The sequence below is a fragment of the Rutilus rutilus genome (genome assembly GCF_951802725.1).
Source record: "Rutilus rutilus genome assembly, chromosome: 9".
Lineage (NCBI taxonomy): Eukaryota > Metazoa > Chordata > Actinopteri > Cypriniformes > Leuciscidae > Rutilus > Rutilus rutilus.
Genome location: NC_140223.1, coordinates 40,584,489 through 40,597,423, shown reverse-complemented (window position 1 = coordinate 40,597,423; position 12,935 = coordinate 40,584,489). Strand labels below are relative to the sequence as shown.

Below are 12,935 nucleotides of genomic sequence, written 5' to 3'. Positions count from 1 at the left end.
TACAAACATAACCTAAACCAACACAGAGGAATGTGTTTGTGTGTGTGTGTGTGTGTGTGTATGTATATATATATATATATATATATATATATATATATATATATATATATATATATATATATATACACATTTCTTTTTTATTTCTTTTTCTCTCTCTCTCTCTCTCTCTCTCTCTCTCTATATATATATATATATATATATATACATACACACACACACACACACACACACACAAACACATTCCTCTGTGTTGGTTTAGGTTATGTTTGTATATATATTATGGCTCACCACTCTAATAAATCAATCTGAAAAAAAGGTGAAAGAAAGGTAAAAAAAAATGTAATGATTGTACAAACAATATGCAATATACACTTGAATATACCATACATATTTAAACCTCATTAAACAAACCCTCTAGGAATAGAGGATATATTTAAACCCATATCAAGACTGGATCCCACCTCCTGTGAAACATGACATCTTTGATAAAAAGCACGGGTTAAGTAATCTAAAGGTTTATTCAAGTATAACATTGTGCCATCGAATGGGCTTTATCCAATAACCAGTTTAGATACATTTTCTTGCGCAGAATGTTAGAAACTTGCAAAGTGTATTTTTGTTTGTTTAGCATATACTTATTAATATTCATGAGGAAAGCCGTCGCCATAGTAGTTATTTCTCAGCAGCTGAGCTCGCTAAAGTTAGTACACGTGTCATTCACTTCCGCTGTCGTCTGTTCGCTTCCCATGTGTGCACAAACATCATGGACGAGAAGATTCATCAGAATTTAGAGGATTTCTCCGCGGAGCCGTTTCTGGAGAGCTTCCTCAAGGAGATCCAGAAAGAAGAGGTGGTTTTCCTCATCGGGATCTGTGTGGCTCTATTGCTCGTGATCCTCACTGTCGGTAAGAAGCAGGAGAGCCAAGTCAGACATTATTAATACTCATTATTATTATTACTTCAGCACCCTTGTGTCTTTTTGCACAAGCACATTAGATGTTTCACACATTTATTGGATTTAGGACAGTTAAAATAACCACAAACCAGTGAGATTTTGTATGCATATGGAGTCTTCCAGATGGTTTGATCATGTTCAGTCAGTGTGGGATTACATGAGAAGCTTAAATCACACCAGAACAGCATGCTTGAAACTACACACCTGCAGAAAGCAGTGTGTTCCTGGAAACACACCAACACAGGCACTTGATGTGCTAACATGAGGATCCTGTGGAAGCTGATGATGATGATGATGGTGCTGATGATGCTGTCAGTGGGCGGGGCTTTCTTTTAAATGCTAGTCACATTACTAACAGTGGGCCTCATTCACCAATATCTTCCTAAGAATTTTCTTAACTTTGTACTTAGTAAACGTCCTAAGAAAAGTCTACGTCGGATTCATGACATGCTCTTAAACAACAGAATTGAACTGCCACTCTGAGCTCGATTGCTTATGTCTGAGGTAAAACATGCCCCCCTCATTAGCATACGGACAAATAAATGTAGAAATAAATAAATGTGGAAATAAATAAATGTAGACATGAAAACATATACATAAATAAATGTGGAAATAAATAAATGTAGAAATAAATAAATGTAGACATAAAAACATATACATAAATAAAAGTGGAAATAAATACATGTATAAATAAAATAAATAAATGTGTGCAAAAATACAATTATACATAAATAAGGAAATAAAAGTATAAATACTCATTATTTGTACTTTTTTACATTTCTTTGTATATTTATTTATGTATTTATGTATTTTTGCTTTTTTACATTTCTTCGTATATTTATTTATGTATTTATTTATTTATAATAAAGTCAGCTTTGGAATTCCATACAAAAGACGCACAGCGGTGGTCCACCGATCACCAAACGAAAAAAGACCTTCAGTAATTCTGAAATAGAAATTCTGCTGCAACAGGGAAATGCCAAACGAGGCATGATATTTGATTTAATCAGCTTAATTGCTGATGTACATTGCAGTGTTAGTGTTTCTTTGCATACTATGATCGTTTTTTTTATTTTATTTTTTAAAGGAGTCATAACCTAGTATTACATTGGATACCTACTGCTGTATTATAGTCTTTCAGGCCCTTCTAAAAAAGAAAAGTGGGAAAAAAATAAACACAGACCTACTTTTACCCTTATTTCTGAAGGCATTATTGTCTCGCGAGATCAATGCGATGTTTTGGCTGTCGTGGACGCTCTATATGGCTCTGCACGCCAGTTGAAAGGGTTGTTGGGACAGCGTCATTAAAAATGAATTTCATCCACTGGTCCCTGATAGTTTCGTCCGATTTTGGGAGATAAAACACATTTACATGTTTTTTATGGCAATCAACCACAGAGCAAGTCCAGTGTGCACTCGGTTTCTCCATCTTTCTCGACTGAACTGAATATGAGGGGGAGAGGGGAAGGGGGGGCTTCCTGCTGCGGTGTCCATATATGGTATATCCTACTACCTCATGACGTCAAGAGGGAGCTGAAATCAAAATCTCGTATTTGAGTGCGCGTGCACGCGCGCTGGTTTATTTACCCTGAGGTAAACAAACGCTTCACTTTTAAATATCGGCTTCCCGGCCAGTGTATAATCGTTAGTCGATCATAACATACATTGATTCTCGTGGAAAAGTGAAAATTGCAGGTTATGACTCCTTTAACAAATGATCAGAAATACATTACAGTAAAATACTATCATTGTAAACGACTGTAGAATTAAATAAAATGCAGTAACCAGTTATTTGGTGCAAACTGTCATCACTCAGATGTGCGTAAGAGTGCTCTTGAGTGTGCGTAGATTCTTAGCTAAGAACAAATCCAAGATAAGAAAACATTAGTGAATGTCTGAATCTTCGTAAAAAGTGCGTAAGTGGAGTTTAAGAACACATTTCTTCGTAAGAACGGTTGGTGAATGAGGCCCGATGAACATCACAATAGTATGGAAGCTTGTTTCTGCCACAGAATAAAACAGAAAAAAAAGGTAATTGTGACTTTATATCTCACAATTCTGACATTTCATTCTGCAAGTCACAATTGCGTGATATTAAGTCACAATTGCGTGATATTAAGTCACAATTGCGTGTTATAAAGTCAGAATTTCGTGTTATAAAGTCAGAATTGTGTGTTATGAAGTCAGAATTGTGAGATATAAAGTCAGAATTGTGTGTTATAAAGTCAGAATTTTGAGATATAAACTCACAATTGTGAGAAATAAACTCGCAATTCTGACTTTTTCTCAAAATTGCATGTTTAGATCTCGCAACTCTGACTTTATAATACGCAATTGTGCGTTATAAAGTCAGAATTGCGAGATATAGCCTGAAGTCTGAATTGCGAGAATTTAAGTCTGAATTGCGTTATAAAGTCCGAATTTAACTATACATGCAATTACGACTTTATATCACGCAATTCTGACTATATCTTGCAATTCAGAGAAATAAACTCAGAATTGTGAGATAAAAAGTCGCAATTATCTTTTTAAATGTTTTATTCTGTGGCGGAAACGAGCTTCCGTACAATAGTCATTTCCAGCATGTAGTGTAAAAACAAATACAGGCTACCAGAGCTGATCCGCGTCAGTGCAGGCTTGAGCTGATGGGTATTCATCATTTCAGTTTTCTTTGGGAATTTTTGGGGCTCCAGTAAAGCGAGGAACGCCGTGCTGCTGCTGGGACTGTGTGACTCCGGGAAAACTCTTCTGTTCACTCGAGTGAGTAACACTCAGAACATCATACATCCGTCCACAACACGAACATCATACAGCCCACAACACGAACATCAGCTTGGAAATGATTCGCCGTGTTTTTCCAGTTGCTACTAGGGAAGTTTGCAAGAACTCAGACGTCCATCACAGAGAGCAGTGCCACATACAAGAGCAAGAATGACCGAGTAAGTTATGATCTAATATATAAAACTTTATACGCATGTGATGTCATACTCATAGGACACTACAGCTGAGATGAGTACAATAGTTTAACCGTGTTTTTGATATTGCAGGGCAGCAGTTGGACTCTTATAGATGTTCCTGGTCATGAAAGTTTAAGAGTTCAGATTTTGGAGAAGTACAAGGCCGTGGCTCGGTGAGTGATGAAGATGAAGATGAGCATTATGGCCTGTTATTAAACGGCTCTGTGGAATACTTGATTCTGATTGGTCAATCGCGCCATCCAGGCTTCATTTTCATCTCTCGATTGGCGTGAATGGTTGTTCAATGGTGTGTGTGATCATCTACTGTAGCGGCGCTTTATTCCAGTGTCTGAAGGCTCTTTGATGGATGTTTTAGAGCCGTGGTGTTTGTGGTGGACAGCAGCGTCTTCCAGAAGGACGTCAGAGATGTGGCCGAGTTCCTCTACTCCATCCTCACCGACGGCACCGTGGCCAAAAACAGCCCCGCGCTCGTGGTGGCCTGCAACAAACAAGGTCACTGGTGAAGTCAACAACCATTATATGGAAGGAAAATAATGGCAAATGTATTTTTATAATGAAAATGTGTGAAATGTATGAATGGATTTCAGAAGTGTGGAGTACATGATTGTTTTCTTTCTTTTTTTCTGCAGATATCTCTATGGCAAAATCAGCCAGATTAATCCAGCAGCAGCTGGAGAAGGAGCTGTGAGTATCTGCTTATTTCTGGCTCTGTTATGATAGTGTTAAATGTTAGGGTCCTTAAAGGGATAGTTCGCCCAAAAATGATATTTAACCCATGATTTACTCACCCTCAAGCCATTCGAGATGCATATGTCAATCTTTTTTCAGACGAACACATTTTCAGTTATTTTAGAAAATGTCTTAGATCTTTCAGTGGTTATAGTGTGAAGCTAGGGGGTCCACCTCCTTCAAGTCCCAAAATGTGCATGCATCCTTCACAAAAGTAATCCATCCGGCTCCAGTGCTCAGCTCCACTCACTCCACACACTAGTTATTTTCACTAACTCAACGTCTTATCAATTACAATTGTTAATTGTGAGTTGTTGTTTTTTAATGGGTATCTGTCCCTACAATACTCCTGTGTGTAAAACCAGACAGGTCGTGACAAGGGGCGCTTTCCCACTGGAGACCAATGCGTCAAACTCAGGACTGCTTCATAGTAGCAGGGCTCCAGACTGCGACCAATTGGTCGCATTTTGCGACCATTTTTCCTGCCGGTGCAACCAAATATTTAGTTAGGTCGCGCTGGCGCTGGTGCTGGTGCTGGCGCTGGCGCGACCACAACGTTACCAAGCAGCGAGCGAATGCAAACAAAATGAAAGCGGAACAAAAATGAGCTACTCATTTATGCTTCACGGACCGTTTATTAGTTCGGACCAATAATAGGCAGCGCAGCGCCCCGAACTTGCCAGTCGCGGGCCGAGCTCGATCACGCGACACTGTTACTAGGAGATCCAGTGAAGAAATCCATTGAATTCGCATCAGAATTAATAACATCATCGCTGCGAGATCCAGTGAGAAACATTACGATTCGGCGCAGAGTTCTCTGTTATAAACCATAGATATCAGATCAAACAGCGCTGACGTGAAAACCAGGAGAAACACTTACAGAAGGCTTTCAGTCCACAAATCAGCAACATTCACCATGGATTTAGCCTAGTGTAGTAACTCTAACCATAACTATATGGTTATACGCTAGATATATAATAGTCAAACGCTTACAAGTAAAGTTACTAAACATCTTTTTCCAGCACTTCAAAACTATTTTATATATATATATATATATAGGCTATTTATTTTATTTTTAATGTGATGACCAACACATTTTTTTTGTTCATCCTTTAAAGATTGTCCTAAAACTAAACATTTTAAGATGTAGGAAAAACTCTTATTTAAACACTTTTTTATAAATAAATTAAATTACCATTGTAAACAGTAGGATGCTTATTGTCTATTTTCACTCCCTAATATACATTTTTTCACTCATTTTGCTTTTTAATTAATATTAAGACATTATGGCCCGGTTTCACAGACAGAGCTTAGACTAAGCCAGGATTAGACCATAGATCAATTAGGACATTTAAGTAATTTTTATAAACATGCTTAGAAAAAAACATTACCGATGTGCATCTTAAAACTAAAAAGGCACTGATATATTTTGAAGATCAGTCAGTGCAAGTTTATTTCAGTGGAAACAGCTCAGACTTACATTTTAGTCTAGGACTAGTCTTAAGCCCTGTCTGTGAAACCAGGGGTAAGAATGATAATAATTAAAGTTAATTTCATCTACACCCTAAATTAAGCTCAGTGCTTTACTGTCAGCCCCAGTGCTACCAGATATTTTCTGTAGAACTCAGTGTCTGCGGTGCTGCTGCCCTCAGATGCTAGTCTGGAGCCTGTGAACTTAAAATAAAACTGCACATTGTAATATCTGTACGTTAAGTCTATTTATTATTAAATAATTTGTCAGTATTACAGTTATTTTGGGGGAAATTTGAATAATTGCATTGCAAGCTGATTTAAGGTGTGCCCCTAAATTTTCTGCTTGCGCTCCTAAAATTTTCAGTCAGGGGCTACAGCGCTCCTAGTAAAAAAAGTTAGTCTGGAGCCCTGAGAAGAACCGGTCCAGTCTGGGAAAACCCGGATCGGCTGATCAAGGAACCGTAAGATCCTGGAGTGGAAATCCAGTCATCCAGACCAGGGCACTTGTTTATAACCGCTGCGTTGCACAAAACAGGCCCTGAAAGAGGCGTACGCAATTTCCGACACATAAGCTGTACACAAGCTCTGATCCTGCGTACGAACAGTCTGGTGACAACACCGATGGTGAGCTGAGGGACTGATGAAGGAAAACCACTTTAAATCCTCATTTTGAGTCATAATCATAAATACAGTGCATGTTCACATTAACAGTTTAAACAAAATAATGATTTAAACTATGTTTTACATCTGATACACATTTCGATTAAATATGCCATTCTCATTAATGGAGTTAAGCACTTAAACTACATGAAATCATTACTGAGATGTTACAATATTTTTAATATTGTAATAAATAGAAATATTTTTAGTGGATGCGATGCTTTTGAACACTTTTCCTGTGGCATGCTGTGTTTTAACTGCAGCGGGGAGTGCTTAGCGCATGATAATAGCAGAACTCATGGTCTGAGGAAATATTATAATACTATTTGGCCAGTGGAAAAGATTGAGAGAAACTTCTCTGAAATGTATTTTAAACTATTTTGATTGGTTTATTCAAAAACAACCACAATTTTTAGAAATGCAATGTGACGACACAACCGTATCTCATATTTTCCAATTGTCTTGTACCGTTAAACATGGTATCGTGTGGATGAATATACATATGCAAATGATATGCAGATAAGTATATGCATAGTAAAATGAGGTGTTGAAAGCTCCATATATGGTAATATTACGCACTGTGCGCACAGTCTTCCGCCGACTGGGATTTGTAAAGGGAATTTTGCGCAGGTTCTGGTGAAGCACGCTTTTATAAATCTGAATATAAATTTTGGAGGGACTTCGTACGCCATTTTTGGCTTTCAATGGTAAACACTAAACCAAAGTTTTAGTAAACACTAAAAGCAATTGTATGCTTTTAGTAAGGAGCCAATGCCCTGTTTTCAGTCAGTGTTGATTAGTGACACACAAGCGCTTCTGGTTTTGTCCACTTTTGTAATGAATCATTATAGCCGGTGGAGGGAAAACTACATGAGCTAACAGATTTAGTCTGTGTTCAGGGTTGACGGGGTCAGATGTGTTGTTGCTGGTGGCCTGATTGTGTGTCCTCCACAGGAACACGCTGAGGTTGACGCGATCCGCTGCGCTCTCCTCTCAGGACGGGTCGGTCGGGGGCTCTGTGTATCTGGGCAAGAGAGGCAAAGACTTCGAGTTCTCTCAGCTGCCGGGCCGCGTGGAGTTCATCGAGTGCAGCGCTCGAGGGAGCAAAGCAGAAGACGGAGACATCGCTGGCATCGACGCGCTGGAGAAGAGCCTGGCCAGACTCTGAACATCTCAAACTCCTCCTCTGAAATCATGAACTTACGGGCAGATCTGGATTGTGTCTGTTATTGCTGTGCTAATCCAGCGGCGTACATCATGTCTAAACTGATGCAGCACATCGTGTGATCGAGCAGAATCAGTGTGTAATGCATGAATGCAAACACTGGCACGTCCATATGCTTTTCCTTGTGTTCAGTTTTCACTCCAGGGCTCTTCTAGAACTGGGGTCAGGTCCAGATTCAACTCCTTTTTTCAGATCTATTGTATTTTGTTCTGCTAGAGGCAAGTGAATGATAATAAAGATGGCTTATGCCTACTTGTTTTCATGCTGCTTCTCCGAAGGCTTCCGTTTAATAAGTGGCTAAACAGTTTAAATGTTTAGGCAATACTCTATTTTAAGGGAGCGATCCAGGTGAAAAATAAGTTCAGCTCTGTTAACAGCATAAGACAAGTACATGTAGTCAGTGCTAAAACAGGACTGATTCAGTGTTTTAGCTCGAGTCTAGCCTCCAGTGGATATCCCAGCATGCAGGTCAAGCAAGTTTCCCGGGTCAATGTACTCAAACCTCAACTTTTGGTTACAGTAACTTTCAGGACAAGTAGCCATTGCAAAGTTTTTTTCTTTAGAGGTATTTCCCATATTCGTTTGCAACAGATGAGCATCCAGTAACACACAATATTACATTATAATTTTAAGTATATGTACTAAAACAAAACATTATTATAATTTACCTCACAAAACATAAAATTAACAATCTTTTTATTTTTTTCATTTGGCAAACAATATAATTATTGTCTACAAAACTAAAACCATCAAATTTGGTGACAATGATACCATGGTGAATGTAGTCCAGATTACATTTATACCTTATAGAACGTACTCTAATGTAGTAGCATCTGTGACAGTATGTGATTTCGGACACAGCGATGGGATAGTAAAGAGTCCATCACATGCACACTTCAGAATCTGGCCGGAAGATGTAGGTCATCCGGGGACATTTTGACGACTGGTTTATGAATACTGTGATTTTGGACATACTTTTGGTTTCACCCGTCCCACCCACTATATATTAGGGAAACATGCATATTCAGGTGCAGTCTAAAGTCTTATTTCGGGAAGATATCAACTGTAAAAAAAAAAGCTGTATTTGTCCACATTCCACACACATAAGAAACAATCAATAATATATAAAAATATAAAAAATAAAAAAAAAAAGATGTGAAAAAATAGGCATAAATCTAGCTTACACATTTACCAAAATTATTATACGCCTGTTTAACCTAAGCTTTTTTGTGTGGGTTTCTCCCATCCCCATACAATGTCACTTCTCTGTCTTTTACGGCCCTGACGAGAACGTCGGTCTCCCCAACTGTGATCCGCTCCTGGCGTGCATCTGGCAAATCTGCCTTTATAATAGCAAGCCGCCATGGAACAAGCGCGCCTGCTCTTAAAGGGAATGTGAGATAGGGCTGGGCGATTTAAATCGTGAGATTGTTATGCGCATCTCGTCAGTAAAGCCGGTTCCTTGATTAGTAGTAAATCGCCATCACCTGCTTTCAGATGGAGCGGCATTTACTACAAAGAGCCGTAGTTAACTGACAAGCTGAGCCATATCGCATTAATAATCGCTGGCGATACGTCCGCGATTTTAATGCGATATGGCTCAGCTTGTCAGAAAATCGGAAAGACGGTTTCTCTTTGGTCGGAAAATGTCTTTTCCTACACTAAAGAGTCGTTCACAAGCTGCACTAGCAGGAACTCCTGTGTTGTACTTAAGGAAGATCTTCTTCATCATCGGCAGGTTTTGGAATGCATTGACAAGGTTGTTTTCGGGTGATTGCAAGTAGCTGTCCGCTTCATTCAGAACTGTTCTTGTTCTGGGTGATGGGAAGTATCCAGTTATTTGGTCAGTTTGGTCCTTGCCATCTGTCTGCATGTGATCATCTGGGTATTGAGTTTGAAGCAGGTTAACTTCTGCTTTCAGGTTTGACACAACATCAGCCTTCTTTCCACTGGGGATGTGCGCCTATCTGAACATAGGATGAGCTGCAGAGGCTACGAGCAACCTTGCATCTTGAAAAAATGTATCCAAGCCTCCTCTTCACCCCATTGATGATGGCATCTACCAGTGGGTTACAATGATGCATGTTTGCCTCATACTTCATCTGCTCCATTCTATTGAGGAGAATTGAGATTGTTGGCATCAACACTCCTGTGTAGGCCATTTTATCTGATTGTAGTACATCAAGGGCCTTGGCCAGAGGAGCCATAACCTTAAAGATGCACAGGAAAGACAAGGAATAAATAACAATTACTCAAAAGTAATAATAATATAAGTTTTCTTATTTATAATCATCATCATTCTAATAAGTAGTAGTTGTATAACATTCAGTTAACAACCTGGGGGAAAAAAATTCCCTACACTAAGCTCAGTTAGAGGTATGTGGTTGCCTTTATGTTCAGACAGATACATGGATTACAGCATGAACACCGGTTAACTTAAGTACATATCAAAATAAAGGCAATATTTACTTGAACATACTCCTGTATGAAGGTCAGTTCTGTTGCTTTGAAGCGAGTCACCAGAAGCTTCTCACAGGTCTCCTGGAGGTCTTGCTCTTTTGTCAGGATACAGGTATTCAAGCGCTCCATGGCATGGTAAGTGGAGTTCCACCTTGTTGGACTGGGAACTATCAGCTGTCTATCTAGCTTGTCTTTGATAATGTCTGTGCTTCTGTGTTGCTTGTTCCACAGTCCCTGGCATTTGCCAATTGTTGATCTTTACTCTTTTTTAAAGGCCTCTGACTGGGTCAAAGCACCCTCAATGTCTCTTGTTGCAACCAGGTTGAGGGTGTGGCAGGCGCATCGCTGATGAAGTGGGAGACTGTAGTCTTCTTCTGTTTTATTAAAAATGTCTGTGACATTTATGAAGACAGTGTGTCCCTCCTCTTCTTCCTCATCCTCCTCTTCTCTGTCTTGAATGGTTCTTTGAACTTCTGCAAAGACATTGAAAGCCTTCACAAAATTGTAACCATTATCTGTGGTTGTAACGGTCACCTTGTCTTTTATGTTGAAATCTCTGTGCACGTCTTGCAACATCTCAGCTAAAACATCATATGTGTGGCGCCATATGATCCTGCGACAGGCTAATGCCCCAGAGCAGATGCTTTGTTTCTTGGTTTATCCAGTGGATAGTCACCTCAAGGAAGCTTCTGTTGTTTGACGACCACGCATCTGTTGTGGTACATACATGGTTCTGTTTGGACAAAATCATAGACGGTGTGCTTTTCATTGATGCATACTCATCCTCAAGCATTCTTCCAAATGTTCTCCTGGACATCAAATGCATAGAGGGTAAAATCTCTCTGAATAAATCTGTGTATTCTGGTCTCTCCACATCGTGAAGTGGATGCAATCCTTGAATGGTGAAGTTAAGGATCAACTTGTCAAATCTCTCTTGGGTTAGGGTGGGTCTACCTCCTCTGAAATACTGTGCTACACTGCTTTGTATGAGAGGAACAGGGTGTTCCTCCTCCTCATTCCTGGGTGCACTCTTTTTCTTGGCGTGCTCACGTTCCATTTCCATGGAAGCCATTTTAGTTGGGTGAACCCTCTATAAAATGTTAAAAACATCATAATTTCAGAATAATCTAAACTTTTCACTTTAAACTTTTCCTCTGATCCTTAATTCTTTCCCCACCTCTTCCCTACATGTACTGTATTTGTTTATTTATTTACATTTGGGTAACACTTTATAATAATGTTCAGTTATAAGTCCCTTAAAAGTTATTAGTTAATGATGAACTAATCATTTACAAAATATGACTCTACATTCATAAATTATTAATATGTTTTATGCTAACATTTTATGAATGTTTTAATTCAGTTATAAGTAATTTATAAATTCTAGTACATACGTTCATAAATTATTGTGGTATGCTATACCATATCCATGATTAATAGTTTACACTTGTTATTATTACACTGATATTGAGTGATGCAGAAAGTGTAAATGACTTGTAGAAAAACGGTAATTTACTCCACACAGAACACAAGCCTGTGCTGATAAGTTAATTTAACTAACATAACCTACTGGAAGCCCCTGACTGTAAGTCATTTATAAATGACCATCTGCTTGAAAACAAATAAAGTACTCTTCTTAAAAATACTGCATTTTTGTGTTTTTGAACACAGACCAGCTTACAACATAATACATCAATAAATTATATACTGATCATTTACTAATGATTTGTTCATCATTTGTTCATGATTAACCATTGTTTATTGAGATAATGATACTAAAACAATTTTGCCATAAATACTTCAATGATTTGTGATAAATAATGTATCATCAAGTTTGTCAACAATAAAATGAAAGCTTTAGCTTAAGTTCTGCCAGGAAGACTTAATTACTACGTCACTTATTACCTTCATTTCTATCCAATCACGTCTTTATACTTTCTGTATAAAAGATCGGTACTTACACAGTTCACAGATGCCGACGCGACAACAATTGCTCGCGTTCACTGCTAAACCACTACGTCCAACGATACCCCAATCGTCTGCGACTACTCAGACTCCGATGATGAGTTTGTTCCGCCCTCTTCTCTTCCAATACCGTGACTCGCTATGGGCAACGTGGTCTACGGAGGACATGTACAGTACTCTGGAATCAGCCGGCATTCCGATCAGCCAAGGTCTGTCCAGAGAGGATCTTCTTCTTCTCGCCCAAAATACTCTGGGTAATCCACCTGAGTCCGTCACTAATCTCGCGACTCCTTCAGCGTCTGGCCACTCAAAACAAGCCGGCAGAAAGAGAACAGCTAAGAACAGCTAAGTCACCACATCCCGTAAAAAGAACCACGCTGCACGCTCGGGCACCTGTTCATCCGGATATCACCGAGCCTGACGGAGTTAACACTCAACTCCTCCAAGCGGTTCAAAGCCTCTCCCAAACCGTCAAAGGTCTGGAATCGAG

The 12,935-nt window shown here is 39.0% G+C and overlaps 1 protein-coding gene across 1 annotated transcript; it reads left to right on the top strand.

The window, feature by feature from the left end:
* Window positions 1-419: 419 nt before the first annotated feature.
* Window positions 420-8,272, top strand: srprb (SRP receptor subunit beta). The gene is made up of 7 exons (XM_084418999.1): window positions 420-905; window positions 3,621-3,715; window positions 3,817-3,894; window positions 4,003-4,085; window positions 4,289-4,425; window positions 4,563-4,617; window positions 7,750-8,272. The coding sequence occupies exons 1-7, from the start codon at window positions 764-766 to the stop codon at window positions 7,961-7,963; spliced, it is 804 nt and encodes a 267-aa protein (XP_084275125.1). The 5' UTR covers window positions 420-763; the 3' UTR covers window positions 7,964-8,272.
* Window positions 8,273-12,935: the final 4,663 nt, after the last annotated feature.